The sequence below is a fragment of the Amblyomma maculatum genome, chromosome 6 (genome assembly GCF_055883805.1).
Source record: "Amblyomma maculatum isolate TAMU_Amacu chromosome 6, ASM5588380v1, whole genome shotgun sequence".
NCBI lineage: Eukaryota > Metazoa > Arthropoda > Arachnida > Ixodida > Ixodidae > Amblyomma > Amblyomma maculatum.
Genome location: NC_139349.1, coordinates 34,374,436 through 34,395,614, shown reverse-complemented (window position 1 = coordinate 34,395,614; position 21,179 = coordinate 34,374,436). Strand labels below are relative to the sequence as shown.

General features: G+C 47.2%; 1 protein-coding gene across 1 annotated transcript in view; it reads left to right on the top strand.

Moving 5' to 3' along the window:
• Nucleotides 1-11,662: 11,662 nt before the first annotated feature.
• LOC146185474 (glycoprotein antigen BM86-like) overlaps nt 11,663-21,179 on the top strand; it is a 49,635-nt gene continuing 40,118 nt past the window's right edge. Inside the window, exons 1-5 of the mRNA XM_084606435.1 lie at nt 11,663-11,873; nt 15,820-15,945; nt 18,256-18,372; nt 19,566-19,682; nt 20,945-21,052. Coding sequence (XP_084462561.1) covers nt 11,798-11,873; nt 15,820-15,945; nt 18,256-18,372; nt 19,566-19,682; nt 20,945-21,052 — 544 coding nt within the window. The 5' untranslated portion in view covers nt 11,663-11,797. The remainder of the gene's footprint in view (nt 11,874-15,819; nt 15,946-18,255; nt 18,373-19,565; nt 19,683-20,944; nt 21,053-21,179) is intronic.

Here is a 21,179-nt window from a genome sequence, read left to right as displayed (position 1 = left end):
CCTAACACCGTCAGACGACGACGACGCACACAAATTACACAAGAATGGCCGAGAGCCGGACTTCAGAAGTTGCAGCTCGTCATCCGCCCAGGTGACGCACTTCGTGTGAACACGTTTCGCACAGTCGGCACATCGTAAAAACTGCTGCTTGCCAAAAAACGGGCGGGAGCACAGCGCACATGCGTACATAATAATAATAATAATAATAATAATAATAATAATAATAATAATAATAATAATTGGTTAACAGGAAGGGAAAGGCGCAGTATCTCTCACACTTGTGTCTGTGGACACCTGAACTGAGCCGTAAGGGAAGGGAAGAAGGTGGGGAGTTAGAGTGGAAAGAGAGAAAGAGGAGCCGTAGTGGAGAGCTACGGAGTAATTTCGACCACCTGGGGATCTTTAACGTGCGCTGACATCGCACAGCACACGAACGCCTCTAGGCGTCCGTGGGCTGTGCGATGTCAGTGCACGTTAAAGATCCCCAGGTGGTCGAAATTACAGAAACAAAACATTTTCACGTTCTTATATTTATGAGATAGAGCCTTTTTATTTCTTGAAAAGAACACGGTATACTTATCGTGCCTTAATTTCAGCGGATCTCATTTTTAGCGACCTCTTTCGCTGTTACGAAAACCCAATAGAACCTTCCAGAACACGATGTGGTTAAGTGCGGGAAGATGACTGTTCAGCGGTGTCTTCGTTGTATCGACATGTCTTCATCGTTTGCGAACGTCTACACACGACATGAACGTGGTTTCTAATGTGCCAATCGTAGCCGCACGACGTTGCGTTGGTTGCGGTAAAGCTTGCATCTTGCAAAGCTTCTCGGACGTTGCTGCGTCAGCGCCAAAATGAAGACCATGATGGCAGACGCCTGGCGCGGGCGGAAGCCCTGGCACTCCATTATGGTTCTAAACCCGGCGTTTTTTTATGTGGACACCTCTGGCCCGCACCATGGGGGGTGGTACACGGCCGCAGTCGTCCACGAGGCGAAAACAGTCAACGGTATTAGCTTCAGGGCCCGCAACATAACTCATGCGGAGGAGGTCGCCATAGCATTGGCTGCTTCCCACTCTGACTCAAAATATATAATTTCCGACTCGCGAGGGGCCTGTCGGAACGTCGAACAGGACTGGACCCCTTATCTAGCCTACCGAATACTTCAATATAGCTCCTACATTGGGGACCCCGCTACCCGATATATTATTTGGGCTACTGCTCATCAGGGGCTGGCTGAAAACGAGGCTGCCGACGCCGCCGCCCGCGCGCTCTCTCTCCGGGAAGTTTCCTCCTCCTCCCCCTCCGACCAGGACGCTGATCCTAATCCGGCTTATACATTCAAAGATATCGTAAATTACTACCAATCTAGCCACAGCCTTTAGCCCCGCCCTTGTAAAGGCCTTTCAAAGGCGGATGAGCGGCTCTTACTCCGCCTCTATACCAACACACTGCTGTGCCCGGCAGCTCTAAAACACTTCGACCCTGCTTTCTCTGGCAGCTTCCCGCACTGTGGGGTGGTGTCTTCGGACATCTACCACATGGTGTGGGCCTGCCCCTCAAATCCGGCTATCCCCCCTCACCCCAACCCAAACCGGGAGGACTGGGAGGCGACCCTGCTCGGCTGCTCAGACCTGCAGGCCCAACGGGCCTCAGTCGGGCGAGCCCGAGCGGCGGCAGATGCCACTGGGGTTGTTAAGCGGGGATCCAGGCACTGGTAGCGGGCACTGGTAGCGAGCAGGACCGGAGCGGGGGTGGCCTAGCTTGCAGTCAGCTGGTACGCAAAATCACTTCCTCTTCCTCTTTCTCGGCGATATACCCACCTAATCTGAACTTCTTCTTTACAATCTGGCCCCTGCAGAAAAGAGGAGCCATCCTGGCGACTCAAGGAGACGAAAGAAATGCGGGATCGTAGTAAAGCTTCAAACGGTCGACGTGAACAATCTCACGCCCATGGCGGCGAAGGTCAGTGGATGCGGCTAGCGGTTCAACTAGGTAATTCACGGGAGAAGTCTGCTGGAGCACTAGATAGGGTCCTTGGTATTTGGAAATAAACTTGCTGGTCAGACCGGGTGGTGTCGATGGGACCCAGAGCCACACGTGAGCACCGGGAGAAAATTGGTGGACAGAGTGGCTGCTGTCACTGTGCGCTTGTTTCTGGGCTTGCTCGTCCGAAGTGAGTGAGCGAGCCAGTTTGCGACATTCTTCAGCGTGCCTGGCAGCTGCTGAAAGCGATGTATACTCTGAGATATCAGGACGGTAGGGAAGGATGGTGTCGAGTGGAGACGAAGGTTCACGCCCGTACAGCAGAAAAAATGGCGAGAATCCGGTAGTTGCTTGAACGGCGGTGTTGTAGGCGTAGGTTATAAATGGGAGAATCTTGTCCCAATCGGAGTGATCAGAGGCGATGTACTTGGACATCATGTCACCTAGTGTGCAATTGAAGCGCTCTGTCAGTCCGTTGGTTTGAGGGTGGTACGCGCTGGCTGTCCGATGGATGGTTTGACATTCGCGTAGGAGCGCTTCGACAACCTCGGATAGGAAAGATTTGCCCCGATCACTTAGAAGTTCACGGGGGGCCCCGTGCCGCAGAATGAAATTATGAAAAAGAAAGGACGCGATAGTGAGTCCGGTGGCATCCTGAAGTGCTGCTGTCTCCGCATAGCGAGCGAGGTGATCGACGGCTATGATTATCCAACGATTTCCTGCAGGTGTGTACGGCAGAGGTCCATACAAATCGATGCCAACACGATCGAATGGTCGGTATGGGCACGGAAGGTGCTGTAGTGGAGCCGGCTGATGGAGAGGAGGCGGCTTACGACGTTGGCAATCGATGCACAAACGCACATACTTACTGACGAAGGTATACATACCGCGCCAGTAAAAGCGCTGTCGCAACCGTTCGTAAGTCTTAAATACACCCACATGGCCACACTGCGGATCGTTATGGTAAGATGCGCAGATATCACTTCGGAGGTGGCGAGGTACGACGAGCAGCCACTTACGGCCATCTGGCATATAACTGCGTCGATAGAGAAGACGGTCACGAAGGGCGAAATGCTGCGCTTGACGACGAAGGGCGCGAGGAGCCGGTGAAAGTGACGAGTTCGTAAGAAGATCGATTAGTGATGTTAGCCACGGATCCTTGCGCTGTTCTGATGGCATGTCGTCGATGGACAGGGAAGACAGGACGATGCCGGAGGCAGGTGACAACGGAGCGTCAGGCGGCACCGGCGAGCGAGATAAAGCGTCTGCGTCGGAGTGCTTACGCCCTGTACGATAGATGACTCGAAAATCATACTCTTGTAGTCTAAGCGACCAGCGGGCGAGACGGCCGGTGGGGTCTTTTAGTGAAGACAACCAACATAAAGCGTGGTGGTCCGTAACAACATCAAATGCGCGCCCATACAAGTATGGCCGAAATTTCTGAAGCGCCCAAACAATTGCCAAGCATTCCTTTTCTGTCACCGAGTAGTTGATCTCGGCCTTGGTCAGCGTTCGACCTGCATACGCCACAACGTCTTCATCAACACCTGGTTTACGTTGGGCAAGAACAGCGCCGAGGCTGGCGTCGCTGGCATCGGTGTGCACTTCGGTAGGAGCAGCCGAATCAAAATGGCGCAATACGGGGTTGAGGTAAGTATCGTGCGCAATTTCGTAAAAGCAGTATCGCAAGCCGGTGACCAGGCAGAAAGATCTTTGTGGGCGCTGAGAAGTCGCGTCAGAGGAGCAATGATGGTCGCAAAGTTCCGAACGAAACGCCTAAAATAGGAGCATAAGCCTATGAAGCTGCGCAGTTGCTTGATAGATGTTGGCTTCGGGAACTCAGCGACAGCGCGGAGTTTAGATGGATCAGGAAGGATGCCATCCTTGGACACTGAATTCCCTAAAATAGTAAGTTGGCGAGCGGCGAAATAGCACTTTTTCAGATTGAGCCGCAGACCAGCGTCGCTAAGACATTGCAAGACAGTTTCAAGGCGAGTTAGGTGGGTCGCGAAGTCGGGTGAAAATACGACGATGTCATCCAAGTAGCAGAGACATGTGTGCCACTTCAAACCGCGGAGAATATTGTCGATCACGCGTTCAAAGGTGGCGGGCGCGTTACACAGGCCAAACGGCATGACGTTGAACTCATAGAGCCCGTCGGGAGTGACAAAAGCTGTCTTGGGGCGATCGTCTTCAGCCATTGGAACTTGCCAGTAGCCAGATCGTAAATCGATTGAAGAGAAAAATTCCGCTCCATGCAAAGTGTCCAGCGCGTCGTCTACGTGTGGCAGCGGATAGACGTCCTTTCGTGTGATCGCATTAAGTCGGCGGTAGTCCACACAGAATCGAATAGACCCGTCTTTCTTCGTGACTAAAACGACCGGGGACGCCCAAGGGCTACTGGAAGGCTTAATAACACCTCTACGGAGCATCTCATCGACTTGTTCATCAATAATGCGTCGCTCTGAGGCTGATATACGATAAGGACGTTGGCGTAACGGGGCGTGCGTACCAGTATAGATGTGGTGGGTAACAGTTGATGTCCGACCCAAGGATGGCTGCTGGATGTCGAAGGAAGTTCGGAATCGGTTCAGCAAGTCGAAGAGCTTGGCGCGTTGATCTGGAGCGAGAGCACTGTCGATGGCTTTGTCAAAGGCAGCAAGAGGCGATGGAGGAGACGAGGAACGAGGTGGGCTAAGGGCACTTATGCTGTCGGAGAATGTGTCGGCACAGGCGGAGAGAAGCGGCGGGACGGTAACAAAATTTTCTGATCGAACAGGGTCGGCATGCCCAATGCACTCACCACATTGCAACGTGAGTGGGTAGAACGAATCATTAGTAATGGCTAGTTCGGTGCGGCCGCTTCGTACACTAAGGACGGCGAAGGGGAAGGGAAGACAGCGTCGTGAGACGAAAAGGGAAGATGGGGTGAAGAGCACTGTACAGTCATGAAGAGAGGCACAGTTTATAGGCACAATAGCGGCAGATAAAGGCGGGATATCAGTAGCATCCGCAACGTGGCATTTGGCTTCCCCAAGAACGTTAACGGTGGTCGGTGCGGTGCACAGCGGAGAAAGCTCTACTTCGGCACGAGCTCAATAAATTACGGCGCGATTGCGACACAAGAAGTCCTACCCTAAAATAATGTCATGAGAGCAGTCACGAAGAACGATAAAACTGATGACGTAGAGAACGTCCTGAATGGTGACTCGAGCCGTGCAGGTACCGAGCGGTTTGATGTGCTCAGCAGTGGCGGTGCGCAAAGAAACCCCAGAATACGGCAGAACAACTTTTCTTAACAAGCGGCACAGTCTAACGTCAATAACCGACACAGCAGCACCAGTATCTACAAGCGCAAGAGAACAAACATTTTCAATGCTAACTTCTCTTAAATTGTTCGGTGGCAAAGCAGGACTTTCACTGTTCGACGAAAGCGCAGTTCTTGCCTGCGGAACTGCGTCTAGTGGTTTTCCGGCATTGGCGAGGTAGAACGGCGGCGCGTCGGCGACGGAGAGCGACGGCGCGGAGAGGTTGAGCGGTTGTTATAGGTTGAGCGGTTGTCATGCGAGAAGTGGTCAAAGTGAGACGAGGGCTGAGGGGGCGCACGGAGAGGGGACGGCGGCTGCACGCAGTTAACCGAGCTCTGATCGAAAGCGTACGGTGCCGAACGACGGCGGCACAGGCGTGCAACATGGCCAGGGAGGCCACATGCAAAGCAAATCGGCCGATTGTCAGCTGTGCGCCAAGGGCGTAGAATAGGTGGCGCACGACGCTGAGTGAAAAATGCCCGCTGAGGCGAACCGTACGATGGAAAAGGCGCAGGAGGGGGTGGTCTTGCGGCAACCTCAGCATAAGACAGTGGACTGGGTCCGGGCGTCGGGACAGCGTCGGCATGAATGAGCGGAGCTGTGAGTGGAGCGGCATGAAGAGGTGGTTGTAGAGGGGGCGGAAGTGCCTCGGCAACTTGTTCCTGAATAACCTGGCGTATGTTCGAAGCGAGGTGTGAGCTGGATTGCGGAACGTTTGAAATTAATGATAATTGCCGGGCAACTTCTTCCCGTACGAAGTCTTTGATTTCCTGGATAAGTGCAGAGCTGACAGTGCCATCAGACATAGCCGCGATCGTGCCTTCAGGTTGTCGAGGGACGATGCGTTGGCGACGAAGTTCGTCGTAGCTCTGACATATCGTGACATCACTTACAGTGCGGGGCTCTTTGGCCATGAGGATGTTGAATACGCCTTCATGGATGCCCACCATGATGTGGCGAATCTTCTGAGCTTCAGTCATCGATGCATTTACACGATGGCACAAATCTAAAACGTCTTCGATGTAGCTTGTGAATGTTTCGCCTGTCTGCTGCACCCGCTCGCGCAAACGGTGTTCAGCGCAAAGCTTGCGGACCACAGGGCGACCGAAGACATCCACAAAGCGAGATTTGAACGAGGCCCAAGTTGGAATGTCAGCCTCGTGATTTGTGAACCACAACTTTGCGACTTGCGTGAGGTAGAATATCACGTTGTTAAGCTTCAAGATGTCATCCCACTTATTGTGGGTGCTTACGCATTCATACGACGAAAGCCAGTCCTCGACGTCTTGGTCGTCAGTACCGCTGAAGACCGGCGGATCCCACTGGCGAAACACCCCGGAGCATGAAATAGAAGGGGCCGAGGTAGCGGGGCCGGTGGTGTTAGTGCTGCAGTCTGTCATTGAGGTAGGAATTCGGCGGCTGCGGAGCTCCAAGGCGAGGAAATGGAAGAGAAATCCCGCACCTCCACCAAGTGTTAAGCGGGGATCCAGGCACTGGTAGCGGGCACTGGTAGCGAGCAGGACCGGAGCGGGGGTGGCCTAGCTTGCAGTCAGCTGGTACGCAAAATCACTTCCTCTTCCTCTTTCTCGGCGATATGCCCACCTAATCTGAACTTCTTTACAGGGTCCCGAACTAGGGACCTCTACCTAGTGTTTGTGAGGGTTGGCCCCTTCAGGGTCAGCTCATGAGTAACCTCCTGTATTTGTATCCTATATACATGTTTTCCACCACCACCTGCGTCAGTGCTTCTCCGGGGAAACGTCCTGTCGTGGCAAGTGGCGGCGTGCACAGCTCGAAAGGCGTCTGAATTCGTCACTTTCGAATTATAACTCAAAATGTGAGCAAGCTTTCAAGCATGCTTTTAAAGCGCGCGTGGCATTCTGCACAGCCTTCCTCCTGTTACTTTTGCTGCTCGTTTCGGTTACTGTGTCGCATTAACCAGCATTTAATACATGAATTGGCTCGAGTTGTTACTGACGGGACATGATTTATTTGGTTGCTTTAAATGAACTTGTTTATAAGAAGTATTCCGGACAAATGACGCTGCCGAGACGGCGGAGGTCTCGCGCCTCGAAAATCCGAGCAGCATGTGAGCAGCATGTGGATGTGCAGAATATCGGCTAGCAAGTTGGCACTCATGACAACAAATAGAACTGTTCCCGAGCTGCGAAGTGCAATCCCTACTGCTATGAGGCAACATGCATTTAGTACAAACTACCTTTGTGGGATCGCTTCACTTCTAACCCCGTCTTTCAGAATGACCATGTTTCGCACAAAACTGACACACGGAATATATAAATTTTTCTTAACCGTGGCAATAGTCCAGCCAATAGCCAACTTTGAGACCGAAATTAGTTGCTTAAAATGGGAAGGCGATATCTCTAACACGTGGGCATGCGATCCAGACTTTTCTCGATTGGATATAACAACCCTACTACTTGCTGCAAGCTGAATATCTGGATTCGTTTGATTGATTTCTTGAACAAGGAATTCAGATCTGATGTCAGGATTCACACCCAAAAACCTAAAGGCTTCCGGTTTTCCTGCATCTTATGGTGAACTGCAACTTTGACAAGGGGTGTCTCCTCAATGGCTTCCTGCAAAGCGCCAAGAGAGTTCTCCTCGTCAGCCACTATGATGAGATCACGCGGGCCATTTTTCCAGGAAACATCTCCTAGCCCCGCCTTCGAAAGAATAATATTGCTATTTATAATATCAGAGACTGTCTTAGCGGGATCCCCTGCAGGGTTTACAGGATCAATGAATATAACATGACGTAAGTCTGTAAGCTGTTAGACGTATACTTCTTAACCCCTCCCATGCAATCTCAGCTTTATTATCTCTGCATTTATTTTAGTAAATCAATTACTTCTTTACCGATGCCCTCAGTTTTGAGTATGTTGCACGGAAGTTCCCTGTTTACACTGTCGTGTGCACCGCTTATGTCCAGAAAGACTAAATACAACGGTCCGTCTTCTGCCCTGGCTATTTCTATGCATTGGGTTATTGCGAAAATGCTATCATCTATGCGCCTACCGCTTCCAAACCCGTTCTGCAGTTCACCGAGTACATTATTACTTTCTATCTATGTCTAAATGATTCTTCTAAATTATTTAATGTTCTCCCTGTCTCCTTTTCTTTTATAGATTAAATTCATCCTACTCAGTCGCCAGCTGCTCGGAACTTCTTTATTTGTTCTGACTGTTTGCAATGTATTTAACAATGTGTCATTTCTTCTTGGACGACGCCAATTAATTGGCTTGATTTGAATTTCGCCCATACTCATGGCTGTACACGCAGAAATATTTGTTTCCGCCTTCTTCCAGTTAACATCTCTCTATTGCAAGCTCCTTTCCTTCATGCTGTCTGATACTCTTTCTTCATTCAGGGAGATTAACACATCACAGTGCCTAAATAATTCGGCAATAACTTATGTAATATATCCCATGGCGTCATCACCCTCTAGACATTTTCCCTCGGCGTCCTGAATCTGTTCCTACTCCCTATGTTTTCTCACAGCACAGAGTTACTATATATGCAAAACCTAAATAGTAACTCTAACAGCGCACGTCCATTGGCGCCATCTGTGGAACACATGAGATACTACGTCCAGGAATAGCGAAAAGCTCGCAAATCAACGCAGTGGAGATAATGGTTGAATTTATTAAGAGATTAGTCTCATATTAGCTTTAGTCGCAGCTTCTCACTTAGTTCGCGTCCAAATTGCCTTCTTGAATTTATCAGCGTCTCATCTCATTTTTCCGTAGTCCTTTTGTGAGTTTTTGGAGACCGAAGGTTGTTCGCGTCTCTGTGAGAGTCTGAGCACGGTTTTATTTTATTTTAACGCACCCAGCAAGACTGTTGAGATTCTTTGTTGCATCGAAATTACCTTTATTTAAGTAGCATCAATATGTAGGTCTCTCTGGCGAGAATTAAACCAACGTTTAACTATAAAGCACGACACAAATTAAACCAAAGGTTCGCTATAAAGAATGAAACGGGTGCATGCGCAGAATTTCAGATACTTGTCACTATCAGCGTGATGTGAAAGGCCGCGGTTGTAAAAACGTAGTTACGGCAATTAGCATACGTTTTATTTGTGCCGATAAAATGCGCGTTGAAAACGAACGCAGCACAAAAGGGAAGCCTTAAGCAATTTATATCGCTGTGGACAACACATTCGGGTGGATTTTGTTTCAAACAATCTTTCCAGAATAAAAATATTTATTCCTAAATGATTCCGTTTTCGGTTCCGGGTGGCCGTTGTGACCTTTTGCTATGTCTTCACCTTGGCTTCAATTATGCTTTGAGATCTCCGTACTGAAACGTTTGTGGCATTTGTTTCTTTTTCGCGCGTCTGTGAAAGTGAATGTAAAATTTCCTAAGTTTACCTGTACTTCCTGCATTAGTGTATTCTAGGATTCCTTATCAAATTAATGTTGACAGAATATACCGTTCGCAAAAATGGCAAAGCACTTTTAACAATATATCACCGCCGGTTCCGCTTTTGTTGGGTATAGTGCAGTTTCGTTTGTAGAGATGTCCCTTTTTTACTTTGCTATGCAAGATTTTTTTTAACTATTACATGGTCTCATGAACACATCTTAAATTCAGTTTCACCGATTTCGTGATTTTGAAATTAGTGTTAGCTAATTTGACTTATTCACTATCTTGATATAATGGGAATATTTCTCTCTCCAGTCAGGTTTCGGGACCTATCTTGCTAATAATTTTGCATTAGAACGTCATGACGAAGACCGTATCCAGTTATCTGAAGTAATACAACTGTTACCGTTTACCGTAAAACCTAAAAAACTCGCTGAAATGTTATCGATGCGCCAACATAAAATATGAAATGGAATCGTTATGCTGTTGACATCCTGTCCAGACATGCAATATCTGTAGAGGTGACCACATAGGCGTGGGAATCCAGGCTGCAATGTGGAAATAAATGACGAATTGACACCGTGTGCATTGCTCAAATCATACGTCCAGGTGGCGTAAACGGCACATGAGAAAAACGTGTCAGTATTTTTTCTTCAAAATTAATGACCTAGTTTCAGGGTTTGCGCTTGTTATCTGGACGCCGTCTATCGGACAGACTTTAGGTGAAAATGCCTTTCTAGTTTTGTTTTGTTTTTTACGACCGGGTAAAGAAAGTTATGAAACGAAAGTACAGATGATGCAGTAGGTTGTGATTGATACGGTGCGTCTCGATATCTTTTGAAACATTTTTGCACGGTTGGTTACTCCGTGAAGCATTGTGTAGTTTGGTTTGTCGGGTTGATGTCCCGAAATGACAAATTATAAGAGATTCCCTAGCGGAGGACTTCGGATTAATTTCGAACACCTAGAGTTCTTTAAAGTGCACTGAGATAGCACAGTAGAGTTGTGTATCACCCATGCCGAAACGCGGTAGACATTCACTCGTAAACCACCCTTAAGGCAGACTAACCAAACTCATCCAAAACTTAATCCCTAATTCTTGCGAGACTTTTTCGCTAGGTCAATTTACACAATTTCTAATTGCACAAAATTTTGAAGAAATTTTAGTATAGAATGTCAACATTATGTATCTACGCTTGCTATTGACGGCGGGTGCCTATCCTTATTACTACCTATTGCGACCGTGGAACGGCAATGCTGCTGCTATCAAATACATTTTTCCGTCACCTATCGCTCTATAGGTAGGGGCGTCAAACGCTGATAGACTCCAACCTCCCGTGACGTACATGCTCGTCGAGGATGAGGGACACTGAACGTACCCGACTTGGACGTACGCACTCCCGGTAAAAGGTCGAATGAGGATGCATACTCCAAGGCGCCAGTGCCGCATCTTTCAAGTTTCGATAGCCACTAGCTGGTTATCCCTTGTTGACACTTGCGCATCTGTAAGCGTTCAAGCTACTTTGTTCGCCTGTTCATCACTCGCATTTTTGCCTATCCACGCGCACGACACGGTCCCCGCCGAGCAAAAGCTGGAAGGGATTATGTAATGTTTTTGGGCCGATGTGCATAGTAAGATTAAAGCCCTCTAAACTCAAGCATTCACTTGTTTGGTGACTCAATCACGTTCGTCAAATATGAATCATGATTCTTCTACAGAGTTATGGTGGTAAATACCTAGGATATAAGGCAGATGGAGCGCCTCTCGCTTTTGCGCCACAGTCATTTTATCATTTATCACGGCGGATCCTCAAAGCGGAGGTCGTTGCGTCAGCTGCCGATAAGGTGGTGCTTGACATATATACCCGCCAATGCACGCGGGAAAGAGAAAGAGTGAGGGACATATTTCCCATATCTGATAAAAGAACAAGGCTCTAGACGCATGCGCCTCCGCCCTATCGTGCTAACCGGACACATATCGTGCGACGGCAAGCAACTTGTTGGACGTTGAGGTGCAATAGTACCCGTCACCTCTCATAAAAAGGACACTTTCTGCGCGTGGAGACTCCCTGACATTCCAAAATCTTTCACAGCACGCAATAGCAGGTGAATCACAAATGAATCCTCTGACGCCCACAGCCTTCTTAGCGCTCGTCAGCGTCATTGCCTCGAACCCTCTAGGGGCAGAAAATGGTAAGTACTAACGTATCTTTATTCTACCCTAGCAATTTTGAAATGCTGTAGTTTTTTTCAGCGTAATGGACCAAAGTAAAAAAGGCACGGGGATTTGCATGAGGAGAAATTTTATACATAGGTGCGTGGAATGTACAACAACAAGCGTTAAGATCGATCACTAAAGCGTTACCGTTCTTTAGACCGAAAGGAGCAAGCCATTATTTTAGCGTGCATCAGTCTTCCTCATTCGATCGGAACACGCACACACACACGCACGCACGCACGCACGCACGCGCACACACACACACACACACACACACACACACGCACACACACACACAAGCACGCACTATGGATGCCGCAAAGAAGTACGACTCGCTAGCCTACTACCATCGCCTCTCTAGTATGCTCTTCGTAATCAAGACACAGCCAGCGCACACATCCATCCCGGTTTCGAGGACAAATGGTTGTGTGTGCAAGTCCTTCGCACATGTTGGGATTCCGCTCGAAAACCAGCTCTTTGAGCCATATGGTGCCTATTAGTTTGACACCACCGAGGACCCTCTGCCTCAAATGGATAGACCATAATTTCGCCACCAATAGTGTCTAAGTAGCGGCGTACACATCCATTCCCAGGTGGGTATATAAGTCTGGCCGATTGTATAGTAGGCCGAGGCTGATAAAACTTTATTGAGAATATGGGTGGAGGATTAACGAGAAGAGTTAATCAACCCAACTCATAATTCCGACAGTCCCGCTTGGAGTCTTTAATGATGTGTTTCATTTTGGGAGGGATAGGATGAGCGCAATACCAATTTCTTTCTCGTGTGCGGTATCGTGAGCATGGAAAGTGACTCCTGCGACTGCGTTGGTGTTGTGGACCACTGCCGTGGTGAACCACCTCCCACGTTGTAGGGACCGGCAATGTCTACGCAACATATATATTGTTGTCGACCATAATGTCGCTGCACTGCTTGCGCAAATCACGATGGCCATTATTTCAGAGTGTGACATGTTGCGGGGAATGTCTGACCCTGAGGGCGTCTCCAAGGTTCTGGCGCTCGTACCCGTTCTTCAAAGGTGATGGTGCATGTGATGTGTAGTCGTCGAGCATGCGGCTATCGGATGGCATTTGTGATAGGCACGTGTATTTACTGCAGAGGTGGGTTTCTCAGAGTTCCCGATAAGTGTTAACCATCCCAAGGTCCAACAAACGCTAGTTGGATGTGGCAATGGGAAGGTCAAGAGCCCGTCTGATAACTCTGCGGTGTACGACATCGAGTTGGTCCTCGTCATATTTGCGCATGTGGAGATAAGGGGTTGAGTAGAAAATTCAACTCTTAACGAAGACAATGGCAGAGGCAAGGCATCTTTACTTTGTAACTACCCACGCTTAATGGAGACCTGGCGGACAATACGGCAACTTGGTCGCCATACACACGAAATTCGCGAGTGTTGTGTCCAGTCTGCACTGTTAGTAAATAAAGAGGCGGGATGCGGATCTCCTTGGCCTCTCAAATGGGACCCGAAAAGAGTGTGAGGTGAATTGAAGTGTCTTCGCGGGTGAACGGACGAATATGGACCAATTGTATCGGTGGGGTGGAAGCACACTGTAGACCACAGTACGTAACGTAAGGGTCCCCCACTTCCGCTGCCTGTTATATGGATGTTTCTATGCGTCCAAGATTGCCTTCCGTTGCCCAGATAGAGATATCATTCGCATATATGGTATATCGAATTCCAGGCATGCAGCTTAATTTTGCGGGAAGTTCTTTCTTAGCAAGGTTGAAGAGGAGAGGAGCCAATACTGCACCCTGTGATGTATCCTGCGATTCAATGGTATGAGGTCCATGTTATTGTCCTGAATGCAAACATAGCCCTGTCAACCCGTGAGAAATTTTCAGATGTATCGATATGTATTCTGACCACAGTGTGTATCTTGGAGGTGACTAAGTATTACTTGATGTTTGACATCAACAAAGGCTCCTTTCAAATCTAAGCCCAGGACTATACCTTTTCATTTCGAGGGAGTTCTTTGGGCTCTAATATGCCATGATGTTGTAGAAGGATATTTTGTGCAGGGTTCCGTAATTGGAAACCAAACATTGTGTTCGCAAAACTCTTACGTGTTTCGAGGTAAGTGGAAAACGTGTATCGCACCATACATAGTCTACATCAATTTGCCGACACAAGATGTCAATGACATATTGCACAGGTGTTCCACATAAACTAGCTTCCCTGTAGGAATAAATGTCACAGGCTGTCTTTCAATTCTGGTAAAGAGGAACCTTTCCCCCAGAATTGGAGGAGAGAATTCAAAAAGGCTATGGTAGGTTGCATTGAGAAGGCTCTCCAGAAGCTTAACGCTAACTTTGTACCGGCCCTGTGCAGTATCGGGCTTTATTTCAGCTAGGGCCTCCTTCAAATTATGGGACTTGAAGGGGGCGTCGAGATCCCTCCAGATTTGCTTGACCTGTGCATGAGCGCTGAAAAAGACGAGAGTCTACTGTGGTAGAGAGATATCGGTCACACAGGGTCGGACCAACTGTGCTGTAGTACCGGGAAAGTTATAAATGGCACGATGGGGGTGTCGCGTCGTTTGTGGAACACCCACCGATCCGCGATGACGAGCTAGACCGACGGCTGATGCAGTTTCGAGAAATAATTGAAGTGAAAGCTCCTCAACGCCATGTAAAGACAAGGTTACCGTGCCGGGCGCAGGTCACAACTGTGAATGCGCCCCCGTCTTCTTCTTCTTCTTCTTCCCTTCTTCTGCCTGCTTCTACCTGGCGTCTTTTGAATCTTCTTGCTTCCCGTTTTCTTCTTCTGTCTTCTTCTTGTTCTGAGTCGTCTTGGTTCCCGTCTTTTTTTTTTTTTCTTCATGGCGTCTTCCGAATCATCTTGCTTTATTTGACCAGCTTCTTCTGTAACTAAAGACCTTTACCATGCATAACTATTAGTAAGGAAGCTTTCGTTTACATACTAGGTTTATTCAAGCTGAGCTATCATCAATTTTGTCGACTGCAAAGCTCGGAACCAAGGGTACCCACCTCCACAAAAGAAGCTGTCAAAGGCCGATGAATGCATTCTGCGACAGCTGCAGACCAACACCTTCGGTTGCTCGGCCCAGGCTTCTCTCTACGACCCAAATTTGAAACCCGAATGTCGGCACTGTGAAGAGAGCCATCGTTCTTTATCCCACGTGGTGTGGATATGCCTATCTAGTTCCCACTTTTCTCCCCATGCCACCCCCACTGAAAAGGCTTGGGAGGCCTTCCTGCTCGGGTGCACGTCGTTGTGTCCCAAAAGGCTCAGAACCGCCGTGTTCGCGAGGCGGCTGTCACCTGCGGTGGCCCAGGCTAGGGCTGCTGACCAGCTGAGGCCGGCGTTCACACACGTCCTTTCTGACAGAGAATAAAACGTTTCACAAGCAATCCACGCCTGTCTGCGCGCGTTGCACACCGGCGCACCTCCAACCTGCTCGCCCACATAGGAACTGTACACGCACACCGCCAAATTCACAAAAATCCCAACAAGCTGCGACAATGCGTGCAGGCGTGGCAGCGGCTGCTGTTTCAGCTTTGCCAGAACACAGTCTTCTATTCATTTGCACTGTGGCGGCGACGAGCACGGCATTTTTAAGGTCTAAAAACTGATTTAACTTGTGTCAGTCTTCAAATCTATCAATGAAAAGGAGCTTGACAGCGGTATTTAATATTAGTTAACCGGCCTGCAAGTTAACTCATATTTGTTGAATTGTGGAGCACATAACCACTAGCAATATCAAGCTGTTCTCTAACTCAAAGCTTCTACAATTGAATATCGTGCAACAACGTGTATGACGTAAGCAGTTTAAGCACTCCCGTTATGTAAGTGTGTTGACTACGGCAGGTGCTACGGTACCAAAATGTCGCTATATGCAAGCGCGGCAACTGGCTGTATAAGCTTTCTAATATTTGCGCAGACATCTGCTCTACCGCCGGCAAGCTGTGTGGCGCAGTGCCTTGTGTTCCTCATCAAGATCGAAATTACTTCACTTGTCAATGTGGGAAGGATCAATACTTCAACGCAACGTCTCAACAGTGTTACCGTAAGTGTTTGCTTTTGCGTGACCAAGTTCTTTGAGACTGTGTGGCATGTATGAGTGAAAGAGCACATCTGTGCTCTTGTACAAACTTCAATGTGCTTAATTAATACTGAACAATTCTAGAATTCTTTGGTAACCAGCCAGAGCGTTCGAGTAACAGGGCTAATATTTGACAGACAGATAGCAAGGAAAGATTCGTTTCTTTCAGTAATTAATTTGGAGCAGATATTTGTATCCTGCGCAGGATAGAAATGAGTCTCTGCTTGCCGTAATGCCCACTCTTGAGCCAACTCCTAGGCTGTCACTTAAGCCTGCCGAGTCAAGTTGTGTATGGAGGACTCGATGTGAGCAGCGCTGGAATCGAGCCACCGTGTGCGCACTTAAAGCCATTTAATAGTTTGCACGGGTGTCTTACTTTCACCGCGAAAGACGACGATGGAAACGGCGGCCCCTAAGCTAAGTTGTCCAAGTTAGGGCACCCTAGTTTGAGTGGATGTGTGTCGCCATCTGTCTAAGAAAAGATGTACCTGCATTTAAGTTTGTCCTACAGGTGGCAGCACAGGCGTTCGCCGAATGCGTTGCTATGGTTAACAAGCGCAACCGGGAAACTTTTTAACAATTTCTGCTGCGAAAAACGTGTATCCATTCAACTGAACAACATTACGGCTTCTAGGCTATAATAATAATAATAATAATAATAATAATAATAATAATAATAATAATAATAATAATAATAATAATAATAATTGGTTCCCGGAAGGGAAAGGCGCAGTATCTGTCACACTTGTTTCTGTGGACACCTTAACCCCGCCGTAAAGGAAGAAAGATGGGAGTAAAAGCGGATAGAGAGAAAGAGGAGCCGTAGTGGAGGGTTACAGAGTTATTTCGACCATCTGAGGATCTTTAACGTCCGCTGACATCGCACAGCACATAGACGGCTCTTCGTTTTGCCTCCATCGAAACGCAGCCGCCGCGGTCGGGATCGAACCCGGCCACTCCTGCACAGTAGTCGCGCTTCTTACCACTTCGCCATCCCGGCGGGGCAATCGCGTTATTTCGAATTTAAGGGAACTCATAGTACATGAAGGCGCTTCACAGTAACCTTCTCTAGATTCAAGCTTTCGACACAAACAGACCCTATTCACTGTCAGGTTTAGCTTCCTGTACTTGTGGCAACATCGTAATGTTGCGTGGTTCGAAATTAAAAGCACAAAAATCAGTACCCGGTGAGTCAGCGCCAGCCTGCTGATCACTGAGATTCTAGTAATTCGTCTCCTCCCTGCTGCGCGCTGATCGTTTGTCCGACATCCGAGACGTTTTGCAATACCATCCAGCCATGCAACCAGAGCTAGGATATCACGGATGCCAGCTTCAACCTACGCCGTACGCCTCTCTCTCTCTCTAAGGTTGCATGTTACGTGCTATGCATGGAGGAAGAAAGTTATTTCCATCCTCCATGGTGGTATGTGTGCAAGTAGAGCCGCCATGAAGTTCCATAAATAAGCTCTATAAGTACGATTTTAAAGCGCCTATCTAACAACGGGTCTTGGTGCATGGTTCAGAACCTGAGGAAGAGAACGAGGGCCTCTAGAGAGACAAAAAATGTTTGCAATTCACACTAAATATATTGAAAGGAGGTAAAGGCCCATGAAAATAAATCGTTTTGAACACACATGGTCTAACAGTGAGAACACATCCGGTACTCACCAAAATATCCTGTAAAAGCAAAATGTTTACCTCAGAATGCTATGGCACAATAATTTGTTCAACCTTATTGCATTTGAAAAATAATGATAATTCAACGCTTTCACCTGTCGTTCCTGCTAGCTATATGTACGCTGTTTACCACGGTGCTGTTTACATAGACAGTTAATGCTGTGCATAACAGGTGGCGACACCTGCGGGGACGCCAGGTCCTTGCAGGCGCCATCTGTGGACGCTTAAACCACTTTTCTGCGGATTATACGCTTGATCTGCAACACTAGTGCTTCTGCACGGCCTTCAAGTGCATTACGCAGGCAAGGAGAACTAGTATTCCGGTAGTCAACAGGAGACACAATCAAGGGCATTAATTTCATGAGCGCCACTTCGTGGCACAGTCGTCAGCCGCTTTGCGGAGAGCGAGAGTTGTTTGGCAAGTTTACGCTGTTTTCTGCCACAAAAGAGCGTCTGTATTTTTCTTTACCAAAAAAAAAAAAAAAAAAAACACATAGCAACACAAGAATCAAGTGCCAGTGTATTTCATCACCAGTAAATGCTGCTGGAATACCTGATAAGGCAGGTCATCAATAAATAGCTGAATGCTTTTCGCAGATACCAAGTCTTGTGCACAGTACCCCTGCCCTGTGGGCACTTGTGAGGACAACGACGGAAAGGCTGAAAAGACTTGCCGGTGCTTGAATTTAGAAAACCTGTTAGAAAACTGCCAGCGTAAGTATATTGTATACAATCTTTTTTATATTTCTCAGCCATCAGCTTAATTAGTTCATGGAATCACAAAATGGGAGACAAATAACTACCTTTAACTAGCACTACTCCAAAAGTACAAATTGTTGTGAGAAATACTTGGATAATTTAAATACAACAAGAAATATTATCAGTGCAAGGACATATGAGTATTGCCCTCGTCGTCTTTTGTTTTATCAAAATGCAGACTTGTAATTGTGAACTGGGTACATTGATATCCATTTACATTTTTTTTTCCTTGTTTCTTTTGTGTTAGTGTCCCTGTAAAGTTTGAAAATATGTTTAAACTCGTGTAATGAACAACCATGGGCAACATACAGGCACCGCTAATGAAAAGCAAACAGGCAACGAGGAGCTAATGTGGGACAAATTTGTGTTTTCGTTTAGCAAACCATACAGGAAGTTGACACCGTCGATACCAAAACGAAGTTTACCTAACAGAATGCTGAGTAGCCAGTATCCATGAAGGAGGCATGGCAGAGCCTTGTGAGCCAAGGAACGAGCAACAGGACTCATTTAAATTTCAGCCATGTTTTCTCATTAAGTTTAACTTAGCATCTCAGTGTACCCAAGCACTTCATTCTTTTTATTCTGTTTTGTTAGCCCAACCAGGCTGCTTTATTACTTCATTGTTTCGTTAAAATATACACTCCATACATGAGCTCTATCCCCAACCCCTCTAAACCCTGTAGAGAGCAATAGGAAGCCGTACTGTGTGACCCACAAGACCAGCGACGACTGGTGAACAGGGCTGAAGCTGCGCTGGAGGCCGATGGACTGCAGGAGTAGGAAGCCCACCCATCATGGCTATAAAATAGACCATTGGAACCTCATAAATTGTTTTCTTCCATCTACGAATTAGGCTATCCTGCTGTGTGCCGCGATATTTCCACCATGTTATCTAAACAACACTGCTGAAGCAGACTGCGTGATAACAACTGTAGAGAAGCGCTGTTCGTTAGCTGCCTTCAATGCAGTTACCAGGACTGTTATAAGTGCCTCACGGCTTCCTGACGCAAAAAGCTCTTTTTTGGTGTTCGTATGTGGCCAATCATGTACACATAATGATGTTCTGAGCTCACCGGGCCAACGATGTCTCGGTTCAAAATGATGTTTCGGCTAAGGTTAACATTTCGACGCTTTTTATTATTGCGCAGCCGAAAATGCATTCAGAACAGCCTGTGGAAACAGCGGCGGCGAACTCGAATCTACCGAGCGTGGCGTAACATGCAGATGCCCTGATAATATGAAATGGAACAGAAACAAATGCGAATGTAAGTACGTCTGGGAGTGGCACGTGAGTACAGGTGGTAAGCGGTACGATGGCTACACAAAGCGTCATGTGAACACCTTCGCTTTACTCAATCGTCAATGTCGACGGCGAAGTCGGATTCAGGCACGAAACAGATTCAACTAAACGCTGAATCAAAAACTTTTTGATTATCCTGAATGTGCTTAGAGCAATTTTATCACCTTTGCACGAGCGTTAAGCAGCTTGTTTCTGTATACACCATAGCCACACTAACTGCGCCCCTATGGCGTTCAGGGTGCTCATATACAATTGGTGTTTGTGATCACGTTTCCTAGTTAGCTTTATTTCCAGCGCAGGCAGTGTAAAAATGTTACACCATTCCAAGTGGTTCAACGTAGGGTCTTATTAAGTTGCATGTTAAACTATACTAATTTTATCTTTATATCGGAAGCAAAAGTATCCCAGACGCGTGTATAAGAAAGATAATTTATTTTGGTGAAGCCACGGGATATAGTCGCTTGGAGTGTATCAAGTCATGAAGGAAAGTGCATGCTCTCTATAATGTTTGGCTTGGTTAGAGGGGTTTAACGCCCAAAAGCGACCCAGGCTATGAGTGACGCCCTAACGGAGGACTTCGGAAATTTCGACCACCTGGGGTTCTTTAACGTGTACTGACATCGCACAGCACATGGGCGCCTTGCTTTTCGCGAGAACAGCACAACACGGCTGGGTCTTAAGGGATAACTGCAAGAAGTTTAGAAAATGTCTGATAACTATATCTTGCCGATAAGTAGCACATCTGATTTTCAGTACTTTGTTCGCACTATATGTTTCCCACTAACTGCGACATCACAATGGCGAGTATGCTACGAAAAAAAAAGTATTCGACTGAAACAAGCTAGTAGAGTGTTGACCACGTAGCATAAGAGACAGGGATTATTTAGAAGAATTCGTGGATGCTTGATGGCGTGCTAAATCTGAGTATTTTGGCGTGTAATTACTGAGCTATGAACTTACCAATAACAATTGCTTGACCGCAACATGTGAATATTCTATCAGCGTAAGTTATTCACATAGCGTTGTATTTCAGGCTATAGCATTATTTCCTAGAGCCGTTCCTATTTTTAAGAATAATCTCAAAACTAATTTCAAGGTTTCAATTACGGTGTGCCATAACGAGCACAGTGCTCTTTTCCAACTTGCTTGTAAACTGAATGATTAATAATAATTAAGAGCACAATAACTGTTCTTCTGCTCCTCACTAGAAATTATTTTCTTTTCAAGCCATTGCTTGCTCAAACAAGCATGAAACGTGCTCCAACCTTTGCTGGAATAAGCGTTTATTGGAAGACAAAAGGTGCTGTCAAGGGTGGGAATCAACGTCGTGCACCGGTAAGCAAAGCAACTCGCCTCAGTGCAAACATTTGCTATTAAATTCCAAGACACTCCTTCTCGCACACGCAAAATTTCTCCAAAAAATATTTGTATTTTGTAGACGAAGGATAAAAAATATTTTGTA